This window comes from Bombina bombina, chromosome 7 (assembly GCF_027579735.1).
Source record: "Bombina bombina isolate aBomBom1 chromosome 7, aBomBom1.pri, whole genome shotgun sequence".
NCBI lineage: Eukaryota > Metazoa > Chordata > Amphibia > Anura > Bombinatoridae > Bombina > Bombina bombina.
In genome coordinates, this window is record NC_069505.1 from 497,503,594 (window position 1) to 497,526,039 (window position 22,446).

Below are 22,446 nucleotides of genomic sequence, written 5' to 3' on the forward strand. Positions count from 1 at the left end.
ATAACTTTATGTCAGTATATGCTCTATGTAAAGCTATATATGTGTGTGTGTGTATATATATATGTGTGTGTGTGTGTCTGTATATATATGTGTGTGTGTAGCACACAGAGGAAGTCCAGCACTCACTTACAAGCTCTTAGCAAAGATTAAAAGCAAGTCAAGGGTAAGGGTTTACAGACTTATGTGTGTGCGTGTGTATACAAATAACTATGAACAAAATACTTTATTAAATATATTATATATTTAAGTGTTTTGTTATGCATATATTCAAATGTTAAAACTTTACTCTCCGATCTCCATTTTTTTGTTGTTGCCCTTGAGTGGGTCTAGCTAATTTTTAAAATGAACTTTAAAGGGACAGTCATCACCAGAATTTTATATATAAATATATATATATATATATATATATATATATATATATATATATATATATATATATATATATCTAAGCCTCTGCAAACTGCCCCTTTATTTCAGTTCTTCTGACAGACTTGCATTTTAGCCAATCCGTGCTCACTCCAGGGTAACTTCACGTGCATGAGCTCAATGTTATCTATATGAAGCACATGAACTAATGCCCTCTAGTGGTGAAAATGCATTCAGTTTAGAGGCAGTCTTCAAGGTCTAAGAAATTAGCATATGAACCTCCTAGGTTTAGCTTTCAATTAAGAATACCAAGAGAACAAAGCAAAATTGGTGATAAAAGTAAATTGGACAGATGAAGATTCTTAAAAGAACGAATCCTTGTTTCCCCCCGGGGCGTTCAGTCCCTTTGCATAAACGTCATGGCCCAGGAAACAATGATTCGTTCTTTTAAGAATCTTCATCGGTCAATCAATTTGACAAAATGCCGGGCGGGAGAGATGCGCTTATCGTCTGAGCGCTCAAAAGGTAAAGATTTTAAAAAATAATGAAATCTAAAAAATTTGATGAAACCAGTGGCGGCGCTGGACACATCTTTCTATTCACTTGAAAGTCACGATGACCAGTACCCATGGCAACGTTGTGTAACATTCCGGGTAGGTCCCTCTGTGATGACAACATAAGTCGGGAGACACTGGCTATGCGATCGCAGCAATGCTGCACGCCTCTGTCATGGGATACAGCGGCACCAAAAGCTCTACTTAAGAGTAAGTCTAATACATGCTGAAATCTGTAGATAGTTTACACAAGAGCTAGTGGGCTGAGGTGTACTTAGGAGTGTACCCTGCAATTGTAATGTACATTCTTAACAGATCTGCTAACCCCTTAGAAGGGATTATATGAAGCTGTTTAACCTGTTCCTATGATCACGTTTGTAACACACAAAGCTATCATATTATTATGTTTGCATAAACGTCACGGCCCGGGGGGAAAAAATGGTTCGTTCTTTTTTTTTTTTTTTCCAAAGAACTTTATTCAATTTTATATATCACAGACATCTTAAATGCAGTTTTGGGTTTACAATAGGTACCCTCACAAAATTTGTGTCAAAGAAGTAAAAGGATAACTTACAAAGTCTCAGAGTTTGTTATCAAGTATGTTTCAGTCTAAATTAACCTTATAGTGGAAAACCACTGGGTCAGTGATGGCATTCATTACTGATGTCTTTTCACTAATTTTTGTTCTTCATTTTCCGTTTTCATCACTATATTGAAAACTATTGAAATACTGTAGATGGTAAGACAGGTACTTGTTATTAAAGAATTGTTATTCATAAATTTCTTATTACGATATCATCTTAATAAAAGTGAGATTGAAAGAAGAGTTGGTGGATAGGGGGGATAGATGGGGAAGAAGGGGAAAGGTATTTAGGTTGAATATATGACACTCTTCGTGTCAGGTGCCGCGGACTCCAGTGACCCTGTCGCGATCTATTTTAAACGAGTGTTTCGGCTTATGTGTTATGTGATGTTAATGTGTGTCTATGCAGAGTGCGAGGGCAGCTATAGGTATTCTAAGGTGTTTTTTTAGCTATTTTTATTTGCAGTCCACCTCATCATCATGTATTCATGCTTGTCTAGATTGTTTGATTTGAGGAAGTGATATCTTTCCAAAACAAGCAGGTTCTCAACCTGTGTCTTCCAGGCCTCAATATTGGGAACTTCAGGTGATTTCCATTTTTTGGGTATCAAGATTTTCGCGCTATTTAGCATTATATATAGAAGTGATTGTTTTGTGTCGTCCCTAGTGTTTGGAAGTTTGTGAAACAGTAATAGTCCCGGTGTCACCTGTATATCAGTCGCTAGTACTTTGTTGATTTGTGCAACCACTGTCTCCCAATATGGTCTCACTCTGTCGCAACCCCACCAAATGTGCTGCATATCTGCATGCGCACCGCACCCCCTCCAACACAGGCCATTACTATGTTTATAGATTTTTTTTAAGTCGCTGTGGAGTGAGGTACCACCTTGTTAAAAGTTTATAGTTCATTTCTTGTATTTTCGTTGACACTGATGCTTTTTTGTGATTATTGAATATCCCTAACCATTCTTTATGTGTGATATTTAAGCCTAGTTCTTTGGTCCATTTGTGACAGTATGTGGGGAGAGCGTCAGATGAGTCAGATGCAAGGATCTTATATAGGGAGGATAAGGTGTGCCTTGGGTAGTTTGTCGTTGTGCAAAGTGTTTCAAATAATGTTAGCTGGCGCACCATGTCTTTTTGTTGTTTGTGCGTGGTTAAAAAGTGAGTGGTCTGGGAACGGATGTACCAGGTCATTGGATTATCACCGAATTTGTTTGTCCAGTCTCGCTGTGATATTAACTTCCCTCTTGGTGCTATGCTCTTTAGTGTGCAGTCTTTTAACTGCATTGTGTCTGGATTTTCCGCTTTGAGAGTTGGTATGAAGGGTAAGTCCGGGTTATGTACAATCGGAGTTAGGGGTGAGGGCCGTGATGTAACATGAGTGCTTGTGTTAGTTAACGTGTCCCATTGGGCGAAAAGCTCTTTCAGTAGTGGGAAATCCTGTATGGTTTCTGGTCTTTGTGCCGGGCCTAGCCAAGCCATATGATTCGTTCTTTTAAGAATCTTCATCGGTCAATCACTTTGACAAAATGCCGGGCGGGAGAGATGTGCTTATCGTCGGAACACTCAAAAGGTAAAGATTTTAAAAAATAATGACATTTTAAAAAATTGATGAATTGAACCCACCCTCATTTTGCAAAGTTTATCCGATGCCGTGGGGCAGTTGAGTGAAGTTGACCTTCACTTTAAAAAAAGATGTCTACTTTTAATAAATCTATAACAAATAAACCAAATTTTGCAATACTAAGGAAGGCTGAACCCTTGTTCTAATTGTAGCAGTTTTCAAGAGATTATATAAAGTTGCCAACATTTCGGGGCCTAAATGCAAAAATCTAAAGTTACCATACTTTGCAAATAAGAAAGGTGAAGACTCCTATCCTTCCTGAGGACTGTAAAATACGTGCTAAAAAGATTTAAAGGACACAGGGTAGAAAAGTGGGATCATAACACCTTGGTGGGGCCACAGAAGTCAGATGGATTTGGGAAAACAAATTTCTTGGAGAACAGCAACATCTACAGACACATTAAGGGGATTGTGTTAAACCAGATGATGACTGAACACAAAGTTAGAATTTGATAGGTTGGAACTATCTTTACAGTATGGCTTTTTGGCTATACATGTCATGAGAGGCAGCTTAAGAAGAAGGAAAAAATTATATTAAAGTAACTTATATCAGGTAACAGGGATAGTCCAACATTCTTCACATGAACAAACATTAGTATAGTGTAAGGCATTAGTAGCAAGATTAGGATAGAACCTTGTATCACACACACACATATGTAAATATGCCATTTAATAAATTAATCCTGAATAGTGTAATTGGAATTATTTAATGACAGATAACTGGTATTTAAGGAAGAGCCTTGCAAAGGTATAATCACCTACCTTGTATTTAAAAGGGGTGTTTCACATTATTTGACAATAATACTAATATTTGTAACTGAGCGGACAATCCTGGATTTAATAGGCACTCTTTATGAATTTAGGATACAAAAACCCAAAAGGGGGTATTATAATATTAATTTATTCTACTTACCATAATAAAAGTGGAACATGACTAGAATGATTATTTAAAGGTAGGTTAACAATGCAGTAATACAACAGGAAAAAGCAGCTGGATACATGGATGTATAGTAACATATATCAGTAGCAGTAAGAGTGGTACTTATGTCATGACATAGTTCACAAGTCAGTTTGTCACCAATAATATTGTGCATAGTACCACAGACAACATGACCAAGTGGACCTACATAAAAACTGTACACAAGAGGCTTAGAAAATGGTGCATGGTCTAAACACAACAAAATAAAAGTAAACCGATGTCAATATACAGACAACATTTTGTTTCATTTTATTTTTGTTTAATAAATTCAATTTACTAATTGTACAAGAAATTTTCTAACAGTTTATTGATCTAGTGGATTTTTTTATAGATAAGAAGTCATATTCTATTTTAAGTGTCAGCAATTTTTGTTAGCTAGAGAAAGAAATGATTTAATCTTTTAATCTTTTCATTCTATACTTGGGTTAAACTATATGTAGATATTGCTAGTAAAAAAAAATAGAAAAACCCTAGAGCACTTATATGTACATTATAATTATAGGTTGTATCAATTTATTTGTTTTCTGAGTAACATTATTGGTCCATCGATAATCCTAATTTAACTGACTACCAATTATGGTTAGACATCAACGAGGAACAACGTACATTGTGTAGTCACGGGGTCTTGATGCGTTACTATTAGGTTCTGGGGTGATTTCAATGTCTTCTACATCCATTGTGGTTTTCAGTGTGAACTTCTGCAAAATAGTTGTAAGGAAGAGAAAGATCTCCATACGTGCCAGGCCTTCCCCAGCACAAGCTCGTTTTCCTGGAGTGAGAAAGAAGCCACATCAAAACAATTTAAAATAAACATTTAGCCAATAAGAAGCTCCTATTTCTCTGGCATAGTACAACATTTTTATGATATGTGTTTAAAGTCTACAGCCATCTCAACTCCCAAACCTGCTTCTTAAAGTCTAGCTTTGCACTATTCGAGAAGGTTGGTGCTAGACTGCATGGCCAGCCCCCCACCAGCAAGACCTTTTTAATTGCTGGGTGGTACAGTCATTCAATTGCTGTACGTCTCACCCCATAGGTTTAGATATAAATATCAATCAAAGGGACATGAAAGACAAAATCAAACTTTCATGATTCAGATAATACATACTGTATGTTTTTAATAGAACTATCCACTTATATGTTATCAAATTAATCTATGACCTGTGACCAGCGTTCTATGACCATTTCTTTCATGTAATTGGCAAGAGTCCATGAGCTAGTGACGTATGGGATATACAATCCTACCAGGAGGGGCAAAGTTTCCCAAACCTCAAAATGCCTACAAATACACCACAATTCAGTTTTACAAACTTTGCCTCCTATGGAGGTGGTGAAGTAAGTTTGTGCTAGATTTCTACGTTGATATGCGCTTCTCAGCATGTTGAAGCCCGGTTCCTCTCAGAGTACAGTGAATGTCAGAGGGATGTGAAGGGAGTATTACCTATTGAATACAATGGTCTTCCTAATGGGGATCTATTTCATAGGTTCTCTGTTATCGGTCGTAGAGATTCAGCTCCTACCTCCCTTTTCAGATCAATCGATATACTCTTATATACCATTACCTCAGTACTGGTTTGGCTATCTGCTATATGTGGATGGGTGTCTTTTGGTAAGTATGTCTCATTTTCTTAAGACACTCTCAGCTATGGTTTGGCACTTTATATATAAAGTTCTAAATATATGTTTATACTTATATTTGCCATGATTCAAGTTTATCAGTATATTTCCTTTATGCAGACTGTGAGTTTCATATCTGGGAAAATGCTTTAAAAAAAAATTCTCTTACCTGAGGTTTTCAAATTGACTCTTCTATATTCCGGGCTGTATTAGGCTCGCAAGAGCGCAAAATACTTTAATTTATTGCGTCATTCTTGGTGCAAGACTTTTTGGCGCGAAAATTAAGTTTGTTGACGCAAATTCGTCATTTCCGGCGTCTTAGTTGGCGCCGAGTCTTTCACGAGGTTGCGTCATTTATGACGCTCGAGTTTCGTTCTGGACGTTTTTGGCGCAAAAAAATGTTTGTCAGTTTGTGGTGCGTCATACTAGGCGCCAAACATTTTTTCATTATTTAAGACCTCATTCCTTTTGCCTCTGGTCTTTTTTTCTATGTCAGAGGCCTATTTTGTTTGCATTTTTTCCCATTCCTGAAACTGTCATATAAGGAAATTGATAATTTTGCTTTATATGTTGTTTTTTCTTTTACATACTGCAAGATGTCTCAATCTGATCCTGTCTCAGAATTTACTACTGGAATCCTGCTGCCTGATATCAGTTCTACCAAAGCTAAGTGCATTTGTTGTAAACTTGTGGTAACTGTTCCTCCAGTTGTGGTTTATAATAGTTGTCATGATAAACTTTTACATGCAGAGAATGTTTCCATTAGTAGTAGTTCATTACATGTTGCTGGTCCATCAACATCTAATGCTCAGGATATTCCTGTTAATTTAAGAGAATTTATCTCTGATTCCATTCAGAAGGCTTTGTCTGCCATTTCGCCTTCTAATAAACGTAAAAGGTCTTTTAAAACTTCTCATAGAGCTGATGAATTTTCTAATGACCGACAACATACTGATTTATCTATCTCTGATGAGGATCTGTCTGATTCAGAGGATCCTGCCTCAGATATTGACACTGACAAATCCTCTTATTTATTTAAAATGGAGTATATTCGTTCTTTATTAAAAGAAGTGTTGATTGCATTAGATATGGAGGAGACTAGTCCTCTTGATACTAATGGAAGATAAACAAGGGGCGCCAACATAGTGTGAATCATTAAAACAACAAATATAAAAGTGATGTGCAAAAAACTACTCACAAGGAAAGTGGCACCTTAAATGAATAAGGTGCGATAAAGCAGGCTGACATTCAAATTCCTGCAGTCAGTACGCTGGAGGTCTCACCCAGAGGACCTGTGGAATCCAGATAGGCGTCTAGAAAGTAGCACCCACGTTTTTTAGGGCCAATGGCCGGACCAGGTGAGCTGCAAGCTGATAGGTGTTCTCCTGCTGCACTCACGCCACCGAGACTTTTCTCCAAAACTGACAGTGTCAGTGTATGAAAGGTTCCGTGGTAAAAGTCCTGTTTCAAAAACAAGTGGATCGTGGAAAGAAGCAAAAATACTGGGTCGTGGTATAAAACAAACAGTATTTATTTTGCAACGCGTTTCTCAGTCTATTCCAGACCGTTTCATCAGGCATATGAAACGGTCTGGAATAGACTGGAATAGACTGCTGGAATTTGAATGTCAGCCTGCTTTATCGCACCTTATTCATTTAAGGTGCCACTTTCCTTGTGAGTAGTTTTTTGCACATCACTTTTATATTTGTTGTTTTAACGATTCACACTATGTTGGCGCCCCTTGTTTATCTTCCATTCTAGACACCCTGACCCATCACACCGCGGGACACAAGAGGAGCACGCCAAACACCTGAACACATCACCGTTCACATATTAGGATTGGACACTTATTTTTTACATCACAGCATTTTTTTGGGACATTGATAAGTACTTTTTATATATTTTATTCATCGCCACAAATATCATTGCTTATCTGTGATATCTGATTATTTCAATGTATCACTAATATTATACACAAATTGTCCTGAGCACTTGTTTTACTCACAATTTTTTTTTCCTCATTATTATTAATTTTTCACACATACCAAACACTGTGCTATTTATATTTATTTATGAATACGGGTACAAACCCAATCATAAAGTGTTAGGTCCTACTTTGATAACCTGTGTTCCTAGCGCATCCTCTTAGGTTTTTCCTCCTCAGGAATTTCTTTTTATATTCTCTTGATACTAAAACTAGTAAACGTTTAAATTCGGTTTATAAACCTCATGTAGTTATTCCAGAGATTTTTCCAGTTGCTGATGCTATTTCAGATATGATTTCTAAGGAATGAAATAGACTAGGTACTTCTTTTACTCCTTCTTCAAGGTTTAAAAAAATGTATCCTTTGCCTACTGATTGGAGTTTTGGAAAAAGATCCCCAAAGTTGATAGGGCCATCTCTACTCTTGCTAAACATACTACTATTCCTACGGAAGATAGTACTTCCTTTAAAGATCCTTTAGATAGGAAGCTTGATTCTTATCTAAGGAAAGCTTATTTATGTTCAGCTCATCTTCTTAGGCCTGCTATTTCTTTGGCTGATGTTGCAGCTGCCTCAACTTTTTGGTTGGAAACTTTAGCGCAACAAGTATCAGATCATAATGTGTATAGCATTGTTAAATTATTCAACATGCTAATAATTTAGTTTGTGATGCCATTTTTTATATCATCAGAATTGATGTTAGATATATGTCTTTAGCTATTTTAGCTAGAAGAGCTTTCTGGCTTAAATTTTGGAATGCTGATATGACTTCTAAATCAACATTGATATCACTTTCTTTCCAAGGTAATAAATTATTTGGTTCTCAGTTGGATTCTATAATTTCAACTGTCACTGGGGGGAAGGGAGCTTTTTTGCCTCAAGATAAAAAAATCTAAGGGTAAATTTAAAGCTTCTAACCGTTTTCGTTCCTTTCCACAAAATAAGGAACAGAAAACCTAGTCCTTCCCCTAAGGAATCGGTCTCCAATTGGAAGCCTTCCTTAATCTGGAATAAATCCAAGCCATTTAAGAGATCTAAACCAGCCCCCAAGTCCGCATGAAGGTGCGGCCCTCATTCCAGCTCAGCTGGTAGGGGCAGATTAAGATTTTTCAAGGATGTTTGGATAGATTCAGTCCAAAATCATTGGATTCAGAACATTGTCTCTCAGGGGTACAGAATAGGTTTCAGAGTAAGACCGCCTGTGAGAAGTTTTTTTCTCTTACGCATTCCAGTGAACCCAGAGAAAGCGCAGGCTTTCCTGAAGTGTGTTTCAGACCTGGAGTTATCTGGGGTAATCGTGCCAGTTCCTTTTCAGGAACAGGGTCTGGGGTTTTATTCAAATCTGTTCATTGTCCCGAAGAAAGAAAATTCATTCAGACCAGTTCTGGATCTAAAAGTTTTGAATCGTTATGTAAGAGTACCAACATTCAAAATGGTGACTATAAGGACTATTCTGCCTTTTGTTCAGCAAGGGCAATATATGTCCACAATAGATTTACAGGATGCATATCTTCATATTCCGATTCATCCAGATCACTATCAGTTCATGAGATTCTCTTTTCTAGACAAGCATTACCAATTTGTTGCTCTTCCTTTTGGCCTAGCGACAGCTCCAAGGATCTTTTCAAAGGTTATCGGTGCCCTACTCTCTGTAATTAGAGAGCAAGGTATTGCGGTGTTTCCTTATTTGGACGGTATCTTGGTACTTGCTCAGTCTTTACGTTCTGCAGAATTTCACACAAATCAACTAGTGTTGTTTCTTCAAAGACATGGTTGGAGGATCAATTTGACAAGGGTAACCTTTTTAGGTTTACACATAGATTCAGTATCCATGACTTTGTCTCTAACAGACAAGAGACGTCTGAAATTGGTTGCAGCCTGTCGGAACCTTCAGTCTCAGCCATTCCCTTCAGTAGCTATGTGCATGGAGGTTATAGGTCTCATAACTGCAGCATCGGACGTGATCCCCTTTGCTCATTATCACATGAGACCTCTTCAGCTTTGTATGCTGAACCAATGGTGCAGGGATTATACAAGGATATCACAATTAATATCCTTAAATCCCAATGTTCAACTATCTCTGACTTGGTGGTTAGATCACCATCGTATAGTTCAAGGGGCCTCTTTTGTTCGTCCAACCTGGACTGTGATCACAGCAGATGCGAGTCTTTCAGGTTGGGGAGCTGTCTGGGGATCTCTGACAGCACAAGGGGTTTGTAAATCTTAAGAGGCGAGATTACCAATCAATAGTGCGATTCTCAGAGCTCTTAAGTTTTGGCCTCTATTGAAGAGAGAGACGTTTATTTGTTTTCAGACAGACAATGTCACAACTGTGGCGTATGTCAATCATCAGGGTGGGACTCACAGTCCTCAGGCTATGAAAGAAGTATCCCAGATACTTGTTTGGTCAGAATCCAGCTCCTGTCTAATTTCTGCGGTCCATATCCCAGGTATAGACAATTGGGAAGCGGATTATCTCAGTCGTCAAACTTTACATCCGGGAGAGTGGTCTCTTCACTCAGATGTGTTTTTTCAAATTGTTCACATGTGGGGGCTTCCAGAAATAGATCCTCCTTGGAGTCTTAATTTAGTTTTGAAGGCTTTACAGGCTCCTCAGTTTGAGCCTATGCATTCTTTGGACATTAAATTGCTTTCTTGGAAAGTGTTGTTTCTTTTGGCCATCTCTTCTGCTAGAGGAGTTTCTGAATTATCTGCTCTTTCTTGTGAGTCTCCTTTTCTGATTTTTCATCAGGATAAGGCAGTTTTGCGGACTTCATTTAAATTCTTACCTAATGTTGTGAATTCCAACAACATTAGTAGGGAAATTGTTGTCCCTTCTTTGTGTCCCCATCCTAAGAATTCTTTGGAAAGATCTTTACATTCTTTGGATGTGGTGAGAGCGTTGAAGTATTATGTTGAAGCTACTAAAGTTTTCAGAAAGACTTCTAGTCTATTTGTTATCTTTTCTGGTTCTAGGAAAGGTCAGAAGGCTACTGACATTTCTTTGGCATCTTGGTTAAAGCTTTTGATTCATCACGCTTATTTGGAGTCGGGTAAATCCCCGCCTCAGAGGATTACAGCTAATTCTACTAGGTCAGTTTCCACTTCCTGGGCTTTTAAGAATGAAGCTTCAGTTGATCAGATTTGCAAAGCAGCAACTTGGTCTTCTTTGCATACATTTACTAAATTCTACCATTTTGATGTTTTTTCTTCTTCAGAAGCAGTTTTTGGTAGAAAAGTTCTTCAGGCAGCTGTTTCAGTTTGATTCTTCTGCTTATAATTTCAGTTTTATTCATTATAAGATTAAAATTTATGATTTGGGTTGTGGATTAATTCTTCAGCGGAATTGGCTGTCTTTATTCTTGATCCCTCCCTCTCTAGTGACTCTTGCGTGGAGTTCCACATCTTGGGTATTGCTATCCCATACGTCACTAGCTTATGGACTCTTGCCAATTACATGAAAGAAAACATAATTTATGTAAGAATTTACCTGATAAATTAATTTCTTTCATATTGGCAAGAGTCCATGAGGCCCACCCTTTTTATGGTGGTTATGATTTTTTTGTATAAAGCACAATTATTCCAATTCCTTTGTTTATGCTTTTTGCTTCTTTCTTTATCACCCCACGTCTTGGCTATTCATTAAACTGAATTGTGGGTGTGGTGAGGGGTGTATTTGTAGGCATTTTGAGGTTTGGGAAACTTTGCCCCTCCTGGTAGGATTGCATATCCCATACGTCACTAGCTCATGGACTCTTGCCAATATGAAAGAAATTAATTTATCAGGTAAATTCTTACATAAATTATGTTTTCTCAGAAAACAACAGCTACCAATCATATGTGAATTTAACATAGGGTTGTTACCTAGAGAGAATGGAATGAAGGCGTCATTTTTCTTAAAGCAGCCATTTTCATCAAGAAAGTGCCCAGGATCAAACTGATGAGGATTCTTAAAGTATTTGGGATCTTTCAAGACAGAGGTCAAAGCAGGAAACACCAGGGTGCCCTTAAAGAAAGAAAGGATTACTATGCATCTTCAATTTGCTCTGCAATTCCATTGATGACATGTTTATGTGCTCAGTCCCTGCTAGGGTCAAAGTGCACTAATGACAGTGACATGTTTATGTGTTCAGTCTCTGCTAGGACTACAGTGCACTAATGACAGTAACATGTTTATGTGCTCAGTCCCTGCTAGGACCACAGTGCACTAATGACAGTGACATATTTATGTGCTCTGTCCCTGCTAGGGCTAAAGTGTACTAATGACAGTGACATGTTATGGTCTGAATCCCTGCTAGGGCCAAAGTACACTAATGAAAGTGACATATCTATTGGCTCGGTTCCTGCTAGGGCCAAAGTGTACTAAAAACATTGACATGTTCATGGGCTTAGTCCCTGTTAGGACCACAGTGTACTAATGACAGTGACATGTTTTAAGGTTCAGTCCCTGTTAGGACCACCGTGTACTAATGACAGTGACATGTTTTAAGGCTCAGTCCCTACTAGGAACAAAGTGTACTAATGACAGTGACATGTCTATCGGCTCGGTTCCTGCTAGGGCCAAAATGTACTAATGACAGAGACATGTTTAAGGCCCAGTCCCTGATATGACTAAAGTGTACTAATGGCAGAGACATGTTTATGGGCTCAGTTTTTTTCTAGGAGCAAAGTGTTCTAATGGTGGTTGCATTTCTATTGGCTCAGTGTCTCTGCTAGAACAAACATATTTGCCAGTTTGAAGAATAACTTTGTAGTAAAAGCCATTTAATTTTTTTTCTAGTAAGACAACTCTATGCGGCCCATTTATCAAGCTCCAAATGGAGCTTGAGGGCCCGTGTTTCTGGCGAATCTTCAGACTCGCCAGAAACAGCTCTGAGCAGGCTGACAGACATCGCCACAATTCAACCCGATCGAGTACGATCGGGTTGATTGACACCCCCTGCTGGCGGATGATTGGCTGCGAATCTGCAGGGGGCGGCATTGCACCAGCAGCTCACAAGAGCTGCTGGTGCAATGCTGAATACGAAGAGCGTATTGCTCTCCGCACTCAGCGATGTCTGTCAGACCTGATCCGCACTGTCTGATAGGTCCGACAGACATTTGATAAATATGCCTCTTTGTAATTGTTCTCTAGACTAAACAAGGTAGCTGGTAACATGTTACAATTATTCTAACCTTGGGAATATGATACCCTCTGAAGGTTGTGTCCTTGCTGGCTCCATGGGCAAGACCCATTGGAATAATATCTGCAAATCTCTGAAGCTCATGAGTCACGGCATCTGTGTAAGGCATTTTATTGCGATCCTCCATTGATGGGCACCGTTCCTGTCCTATTACACAATCTATCTCTTTGTGCAGCTTCTCTAAAACATTATAAAAAACAACAACATGCTTACAATTCAAAATTCAAAACAAAACAAACGGAATTAATTGAAATCAGTACTGTTTATACTATTTATATCATCTATGCTGATAGAGAAGACAAAATGATGAATATTTGTTTTAGAGAGCTGGTGCATTCTTCCAAATGCCTCATTGTGGTTAAAGGGACATAAAAACCCAGCAAAGTTTTAAACAACTTTCCAATTTACATCAATGATCAATTTTTCTTTATTCTCTTGGTGTCCTTTATTGAAGAAGCAGCAATGCACTACTTGGGAGCTAGTTAAACTCATTGGTAAGACAATGAGGCAGGGCATATATGTACAGCCACCAATCAGCGACTCCTGAGCCTAATTGGGTATGCTTTTCAACAAAGGATACCAATAGAACAAATCAAATTACACAATGCAGGTACATTGAAAAGCTGTTTAAAATGGTATACTCTATCTGAACAATAAAAAAATGGGTTTCCTGTCCCTTTAAGAAAGTCTATAATTAGACAATGACAACAGGAAAACCTTTCGATGATAACGGTTACCTTGTATATCCGGGTACTTAAGCATGATCAAGAAGCCATATTTTAATGTTATACTTGTGGTCTCTGTCCCAGCAAAAAACAGATCGTGAATGGTTCCAACTAGATTCTTGTTATGAAATTCTGTGTTGAGATTATTCTTCTCCTGTTAAATGTATAGAAATAGAATACAATAATACAAACTTCCTTTCTCTTCCTAATAAGCCAAGTGAGCTCAATATATAAGCGCATGAAAATTCCAAACACAAGACAATCCACCTATATATTAAAATCACCTCCTCCATCTTCAAGAGAAAACAGTCAATTAAGTCCCTGGGGCAGTTCTCATCCAATGTCTCTTTATGATCTTTCACTGACTCCAACAAAAATTTCTTTATCTTTTCAATACACCGGAAGACTTTCTGGTGAGGACCTGGTAGATACCGAGATAGACGTGGAAAGAGGTTGACAATCTGTAATCAGAGAGATATAAAAAATGATCATAGAGTTACATAAAATGTTGAAAGAAAACAAGTCCATCAAATTCAACCTTTACTGATACTTTTTGATCCATGGTTTTATAATAAAAAAAACTGCCAACTGAACTGAGATTAGTACCTTTAAAAATTCCTAGGGCTCCATGTACGAAGCAGCGAAAGCTGCTCCGGAGCCTTTGCGGGGCAGGTTCGCATATGCGAGCCTGCTTCCCGCAATGTAAGAAGCAGCGGTCATTAGACGCTGCTTCCTACACCCTACGCCACCTCTTAGGTGGCGAAGCAAAATCACCGAGAGCTCGCTCGCTCTCGGTGATTGACAGCCCCTTCAGTCGCGTGATTGGTCGCGCGACTGAAGGGGCGGGCATTACACACTCCGCTGAGTGTGTAATGGTACATACGGGCAAGCGGATCAATAGATCCGCTGCCCGTGTGTAGCGGAGGCGGGCGGACAGCTTCGCGAGTTAAGAAGCTGTCCGCCCGCCTCTTAGTACATGGAGCCCCTAGTCTATTAGCCTTTTGTAATTGTTTTATGAAGCTCCATTTTCCTAAGATACTCTTGTCAAGTAGCGTTGTTTGTAGGAAGTCCACGTGACATGAAATGTAGACGAAAATTTACTTTTGCTATCTTTAATTGTTCTGCCAGTGATGTGAAGTGTGGTGTAAGAAACAATTACATACATTTCTCTTATCAAGAAATGTTTCTGGTATATAATTTGTATCACAGAGTAAGAGTGCACTTCTCTGTCTGTCTGTAAGGGAATTCCTGCTAGCAGTACTAAAAGATCAGTCTGTAAACAGGTTACCCTTTTGTTTGCATATTTTTGTCTGCTCTTCATTATTTTCTTCATCTGGTAAGAATCTATTTGGGTTAAATGTTATCCCAAATCCCTTATCCTTAGAATTAAATAAAAGATTTGTGAAGATAGGAAACAGAAAACACCTAGTAATAATCATTGTGTAAAAAATTATTCCAAAAGAGTTGTGTTTGTATCTTAGTAAAATCCCTGAAGCAGAAAGATTGAATAAATTATCAGACAGCATTGGTATATAGTGCAGCAATGCAGTTTGGTTATAAAAGAATTTCAGGAATTTCCAATATGATGGCATACAAAAGCGTACCATATTTGTTATTGATAGATTTGTAAAAACCGACATAGGTAGTTGCAAATAATTAAGCCAGAGTTATACATTGCATCTAAGAATGATGGTTGTTATCCATGCCTGATTTGTGGCAATTGTAACTCTGTGATTAGAGGTAAAGTATTTTTTAATCCAAGAACAGATCACAGATTTTAAATAAATGATTATTATACATGTAATTCTACCTATGTCATCTATTTGAATAAATGCCCCTGTTGAAACATTTACATAGGGGAAACAACTAGAAGGGTACGTGATAGGATAAACAAATATTGGTCCAATATAAGATGAAAAAATAAGGAGGCCCCTGTTTCTTCACATTTTCTAGAAGCTGGACATGCAATAAGCCAGCTTTGTTGGCAGGTTATAGAATTTGTAAAGAAACCAAAGAGCAGAGGAGACTATGAAACTATGTTGAACCAAAAGGAGGTAATTTGGATATGCAAACTAGACACAATTATTCCTAAAGGTTTAAACAGAGTGAAAGTTATGGCAATTTTTTAGTAAATAGCAATTGTGTAAATGACTTAAAAAAAACAATTACTAACTACTTTGCAACTCCGATATCTGATGCAATGTTGGTACATCCTGATGAATAAAGTTATTTTATTACGGTTTTAATTGTAAATTAATTTTAATTTTAAACTACTAGGTGGCACTATACAAGTGCAATAGTGGTATTATAGGTAATATATGGTTTGGGAATGATTTGTTTTTGTTGGTATTTGTGTGTGTATTTAAACACTATGGGCAAGATTACGAGTGGAGCACTAATGAATGCTCCAGCTTAAACGTTAATTGTGCTAGAATTAAGAATTTGCGCTTGTCGGGTTGCACTCGTATTATGAGTTGAAAGTAAACTGTTTTTGCTCTAGTGTTAACCTGACAAGGGCAAAACTCTGAATTTAAAATATTACGTTCATAAATAAATATTCCTACATATATATGATGGTATTTTTGTATTATATATATATATATATATACACACACACATACATATATACTGTATATAGGAATATCTATTTATAAATACATAGAAAATGTTCCCTTTGGCTGCCTGAGACCTCATATCTTTGAGCCTTTATAAATTTGTGTGCAATATTTTTTGTGAATATTTATTAGATAGTGTTATTATGAGTGTAACTTTACTTTGTAATGTATTTTTGATCTGTTTTGTACACATTTTTGGTTTCACAAAACAGTTAACCAGAACCCTGATGAGGCGGTTATCATTCTGGAGTAAATCATGATTGCACTCAAGCAATTGCGTTTACTCTCTTGTAATACCAGCGCAATTTAACCTGCATGCAAACAATCGCATAAACCCGATATTGCTTGTGTGCAAACGTTTGCACTCCATTCATAATCTAACCCTATGTGACACGTGTATTTATATGGCATGAGTAAGGGTGATTCAACGTGTGATGGCTTGGACCTGCATGTTACAATAAAACTTTGAAAAAAAAATTATGCTGTGGGAGTTTTGTTTCTAGTAGTAAGAGATCAGCCTATAAAACAGGTTTACCTATTGTTTGCATATTTTGATCTGGTCTCTGTTACTTCTCCACCTGGTAAGAATCTATTTGGGCTAAATTTCAACATCATTGCTATAAATTAAATCTCATTTTCTCCCATGTTAAGGTGCAAACAATGATAAATACTGAAATTTGATGGTTGTATATCAATGATTTACAGCAGTGTGAAAGGGAAATCACTGTTTACCCCCCCCCCCCATTCTATACATTTATCACCTTCAAGACTGACCTGTCCAGAGTTAGAGTCGAGGAGGATTGATACTTCTCTCAAGTTGAACAGAAGAGAAGTAAACTTCTTATCTTTGTAGTCAAACCGTTCACCAAAGACAATGGAGCAGATGATGTTGGAGACAGACAACCCCAGCTGGTGAGTTGGATCAAATGAGGTATCTGTCAATAGATTCACAAAGTTAGTCCTACGAAGAACAAACTTAGATTTACATTTACATTAGAACACACCCATATCCAGTCTGTTTTTATATGTATATAGTTTGTAAACTAACATAAGTCCATACGTAACATCTAGTTATCCATTCTTGACTTCCATTATCTTAAAAAACAAAAAATAACCCTTTGCAGTTAAACCTTTTTTACACTCCTATGCTAAACCAATATTTAGCTTTTCTTTGCTGTGACGTTAAACTTCAACTTTTTAGTTACAAACGGCAAAATTACAAGTGTTGCGGTACGGTTATACCGCTGAAAAATTGGCCATTGCGCGAGGAATATGCAGGTCTCCCGTATTACAAGTCGCAGCAGTACGGCTATACCGCTAGCATTTTAGCCTTTATGCAACTCTCCATTTCGCACAAAAAAAAATGGCTTTTGAGTGCGGGATTTTTATTGCGCCTGTATTACAGGTTGTGCAGTCAGGCTATTACGCTAGCGTTATAGCTTATACCGCCGTGATCCATTCCGCTATCTGAGACCAGTAGTTATGGATTTTGCAAAGCAAAAATATTTCACAAAACTCACAACAAGAATGTTACAAAGTACACTAACACCCATAAGTTATACTATTAACCCTTAAACCACCATCCCCGCATTGCAAATACTATATAAAACCTATTAACCCCTAATACGCTGCCCACCCACATCGCCAACACTAAAATAAAGTATTAACCCCTAAACCGCCGCCCCCCCCCACATCGCTACTACTATAATAAACCTGTTAGGTGTTAGCGATGCGGGGGGGGGGGGCGGCGGTTTAGGGGTTAATAATTTTATCTAGTGTCAGTGATGTTGGGGGGCGGCAGATTAGGGGTATTTAGACTAGGGGTTTATGTTAGGGTGTTAGATTTATATATAACTTTATTTTCCCCATTAACATCAATGGGGATTGCATTACGGCGATCGCCATTCCGCGATTGCAGGTGTTAGTTTATTTTCTAACACTTTATCTCTATTGATGTCTATGGAAGTAAACAAGCACATCAAGTCAGGCCTAGGGTTTTGTGCGGTATGAAGCTTATCACACAACACAAGAAGGTTTTTCAGTAACTTGTAATGGTAGCGCTATGGAAAGTGCGATACCGCTAATATTTTTTCATTATTTACGCACCCGGTTTAGCGCACAACTTGTAATCTCGGTGAATATTTGTAATCATAAACTAAAAGATGGGGACTGTCATTCATGAAAGCCTTTGGAAAGGCTTAATTATTTTATCAATTACCCTTTCATGTTTTCCTATATTTCTCCATTCCTGGACGCCAAAGGGGGCGCAATACGATTGGCTACTGCCTGTATCGTTATGGAAGTTGGAAATAGAGTATCAGTTACGGGCAGAGGAGCGGAGACATATGCTAGGTATGCTTTTCAACAAAGGAAAACAGGAATAGAAACAAAAATAGATAATACAAATAATTTGGGAAGTTGTTTAAAATTGCATCTTCTATCTATCTGAATCCTGAAAGAAATCATTTGACTTGACTGTCCTTTTAGTTTTAAACACTATTGTAAGTCATATTTTGGTGAGTGACATACACATATATTTCAGCTTGTCCAACAGATACAGAATATACCACTATTATATTTCTGTTTCATTGCATGTGAGTAGTCTGAAAAAGTTAGACCCCCCAGCCAAAGACTTAAATACCTCCCCCACTCCCTTCATCCCCCAGTCATTCTTTGCCTTTCATCACAGGAGGTTGGCAGAGAAGTGTTAGAAGATTTCGGGGTAGTCTCTTATGGAGGGTAGTACTCTTCGAGATGGGACTGGAATTTTAAGTAATCCTGTCAGCCTCTCAGTGAGAGCATGGAGATGCAGGAAGAGTCTTACTGCAAAACCATCCCGACTCATATTAACAGCTCCATAGGCAATCAGCGTTGACGAGTTTCGCTGCCTGCTTTTTTCACTCAAGTCCATGTCAGAAGCAACGCTACTATCTGTCACACTTGAAGGGCCATGTTCCTGTTCCATGGCGTAAATTCTGGTAAGAACGTTTCATATTTTATACATGTATGATAACGCCAGAAGACAGGGTCACAGTGTGACTCCTTTTATCTGTATAGAATCAAGGGTTAATATCTCCTGAGGGGGATTATTGAACAGGGGGGAATAATCTTATAGTGTTTATTTGATTTAATGCTGCTTTTATGTGTGAGATGGGCTCATAGGCTGTTATGGAATTACAGGTTTAACTCTCACTTTGAGAGCCATGCAGCTTACAAGCCTGGCGCGCTTTCTGTCATAGCAGGGACGGTCCTGCATTGTGCACCATGTGATTCTTCCCTCTTTACGGACCGGGATACATCTCTGTACTGTCTGGGTCATAGGAGGTGGTGAGTGCCCTGAGTGCCCCAGCCATTGGGGTATAAGGGTGCTGTTTTTTGAATAAAATAAGATGTTTTATTTCTCTAGTTCTCTGTTTATTGCACTAGCGATGGAGGATTCTGTTACTTTAGAGGGCACTCCCTCTATTCCTAATGAGTAATTCCTGTTTATATTGTGAGGAGGCCTTAGTTCCGCACTCTCAATTATGTTCCATATGCCGTGATAATATCAAACATGTTTGATACCACAGAGCCGTCCACCTCTGAGGAGTTGTCGTCCAGTGAGGTGCGAACCCTAAATTCTTCTCTCTCTACACATGCAGCTTTCCCATAGCATTGCTGATCCTCCATCTGGAGGGGGCCTTTTTTCACTAGGCGTTACTGCGCAGTTCAGACAGCGGTGTCTGCAGCCTTTAATGCTTTACCTTGCCCTACTAAGCACAAGCAAAAGGTTACATATTGTCAGGGCCGCCATCAGGGGGTGACAGGGATGACTCCTGTCAGGGGCCAGGGGGGCCCCATGAGGCAAGAACTAAATTTTGGTAGCCACCAGTGGGTACTACAGCAGAATGCTAATTAAGCATGGGAAATGTTATTACAAGGAGTAAAGTATTAGCATTTGAGAGGATTTCTGAGTGTGCACTAAACCACTATGCACAGTGTGAGACAGACTTAGCACTTTGTTTGTACAGTGTGTGCCTGAGTCAGACGGCAGATCACTTTCATTTGCAGAGGAGGTAGGACTTACTTAGTAAATATTTTTTATTTCTTTGTGCAATTTTGGATTGTAACTTCAGTGTGGTAGTAGTTGTATGGTGGGGCCAGGGGTCCATAAAAACAATTTTTTTTTAGCAGCAGTGTATTTATGATTATTTCACAATGCTGTAGAAATTCTATATTTAAAGCATGCAGAAATGTTTCCTCCTCAATACACAAATAGTAGGTGCCCTTTTGGCAGATATGAGTTTTTTAATTAATATATATAGCGCTGCGGAATCTGTCGGCGCTCTACAAATAACCAATAATAATAATTATTACATTCTAGTTTACTGCCCCTTTATGCAAGGACTTTTCAGATGGAAGGAGGCATTTTATCTATGATTTTTACATCTGCATAAAATGTTATACTCTCAGACTAAGATTACTCAGGGTTTGAAATGAGACAGGTTAACTTAAAACTGTTCAGTTTACACTACAGCTGACTTAATTTTGAAATGCATACAAACAAGCCTAAATCCTGCATTTAACCAGATCTAATGGTATGCGTACCACAGTTTATGGTTCCACCAAGACCATATAGAGTACAGCATTTTCAAAATCCATAAGTACAGCTGACAGATGGGAACATTTGTACACTATATTTGAAGAGGTGCTCTTGGTTGGGGAAAATGGGGAAACAAACATATGTCAACCTTTTAAAAGTACTTTTCTTCATCTAGCCATCTACCCAGATCATTAATGTACAATTTTGAATTCGCAGAATTAGTTTTGTATGCACATTTACAAATATGATTCTTTAAAAAGTGATCTCTTAATTTCTGCAATTTTTTTTTATCATGCATGTTACACACTGTTTAGGGGATGTAATGTGCAGAAAAGTTACCTCCTGTGAGTGTTTCTGTGGGTGTCTGTGTTTATGTCTTTGTGCCTTTGTTTGTGTGTATGAGTGTGTATGTATTTTTTTTCTGTGGGTCTCTCTGTGAGGGTGGATGTGTATGTCTTTGTGCTTTTTCTATGGGTGTCTCTGTGAGGGTGTATATATGTATGTCTTTGTGTATTTTCTCTGGATGCCTCTGTGAGGGTGGGTGTGTATGTCTCTGTGTTTTCTGTGGATGTCTCTGTAAGGGTGGGTGTGTGTATGTATGTATATATATCTGTGTTTTCTCTGGATGTCTCTGAGAGGGTGAGTGTTTTCTGTGGGTGTCTCTGTGAGGGTGTGTATGTCTGTGGATTTTCTGTGGGTGTCTCTGTGAGGGTGTGTATGTCTGTGCATTTTCTGTGGGTGTCTCTGTGAGAGTGTGTGTATGTCTTTGTGTGTTTTCTGTGGATGACTTAGTGAGGGTCTGTGTGTATGTATGCATTTGTGTGTTTTATGTGGTTGTCTCTCTGTGTGTGTATGTCTTTGTGTGTTCTCTGTGGATGTCTCAGTGAAAGTGTGTGTGTATGTATGTATTTGTGTGTTTTATGTGGTTGTCTCTCTGTGTGTGTATGTTGTTGTGTGTTTTCTGTGTGTGTGTGTGTGTATGTCTTTGTGTGTTTTCTGAGGCTGTCTCTGTCAGTGTTTCCTTGGGTGTATGTGCAAGTTTGTGTTTGAGTGTGTGTGTCCATTGTCTGTTCCTTTTTAGAACCTTTTGACCTTACTACTGTATATTCACATATTTTTACAGACTTTGAGACTAATGAGACCTTTCCGGATGTCACCAATCCACCATTTAACCTTTAAATTATTGTTTAGGCAGTTCAGGGCCCTTCCTTTCAGCCACTGCATGCTGTTGTCATCATTTAGTTGGCATCTTCCTTGGCAAAAATATAATCAGAACTCCATATTTGGTTTTGTAAATCTCCCTTTTTGACAAAACTGTAGTCTACCTCATTACTTGTCAGGTCAATGTAAACAAGTGCTGAGTGTCTGTTTGGGTGTCTGTGTCTGAGTGTGTTTCTTTGCATGTCTGCTAGACTGTCTATATGTGAATCCTTATGTGTGAGTGTGTGTGTGTTTCAGTGTATGAGTGTGTCTGTGTGTTTATGTGTTTGGGTGTCACTACCTTTACAACATTTCAAAGTTTGACTACACTTAATAAAGTGCATATACGTTTTAGCCACTTGGTCAAAAATTGCACATGTCAAAGAGGGGGGGGGGGGGGGGGGCTGATCAATGGTTAAGTCAGGGGCCCC

At 38.3% G+C, this 22,446-nt stretch overlaps 1 protein-coding gene across 1 annotated transcript in view; it reads right to left on the reverse strand.

Moving 5' to 3' along the window:
* Positions 1-4,335: 4,335 nt before the first annotated feature.
* LOC128666860 (cytochrome P450 2A4) overlaps positions 4,336-22,446 on the reverse strand; it is an 87,372-nt gene continuing 69,261 nt past the window's right edge. Inside the window, exons 5-10 of the mRNA XM_053721661.1 lie at positions 17,008-17,168; positions 13,903-14,079; positions 13,631-13,772; positions 12,886-13,073; positions 11,575-11,716; positions 4,336-4,878 (exon numbers count right to left, since the gene is read on the reverse strand). Coding sequence (XP_053577636.1) covers positions 4,697-4,878; positions 11,575-11,716; positions 12,886-13,073; positions 13,631-13,772; positions 13,903-14,079; positions 17,008-17,168 — 992 coding nt within the window. The 3' untranslated portion in view covers positions 4,336-4,696. The remainder of the gene's footprint in view (positions 4,879-11,574; positions 11,717-12,885; positions 13,074-13,630; positions 13,773-13,902; positions 14,080-17,007; positions 17,169-22,446) is intronic.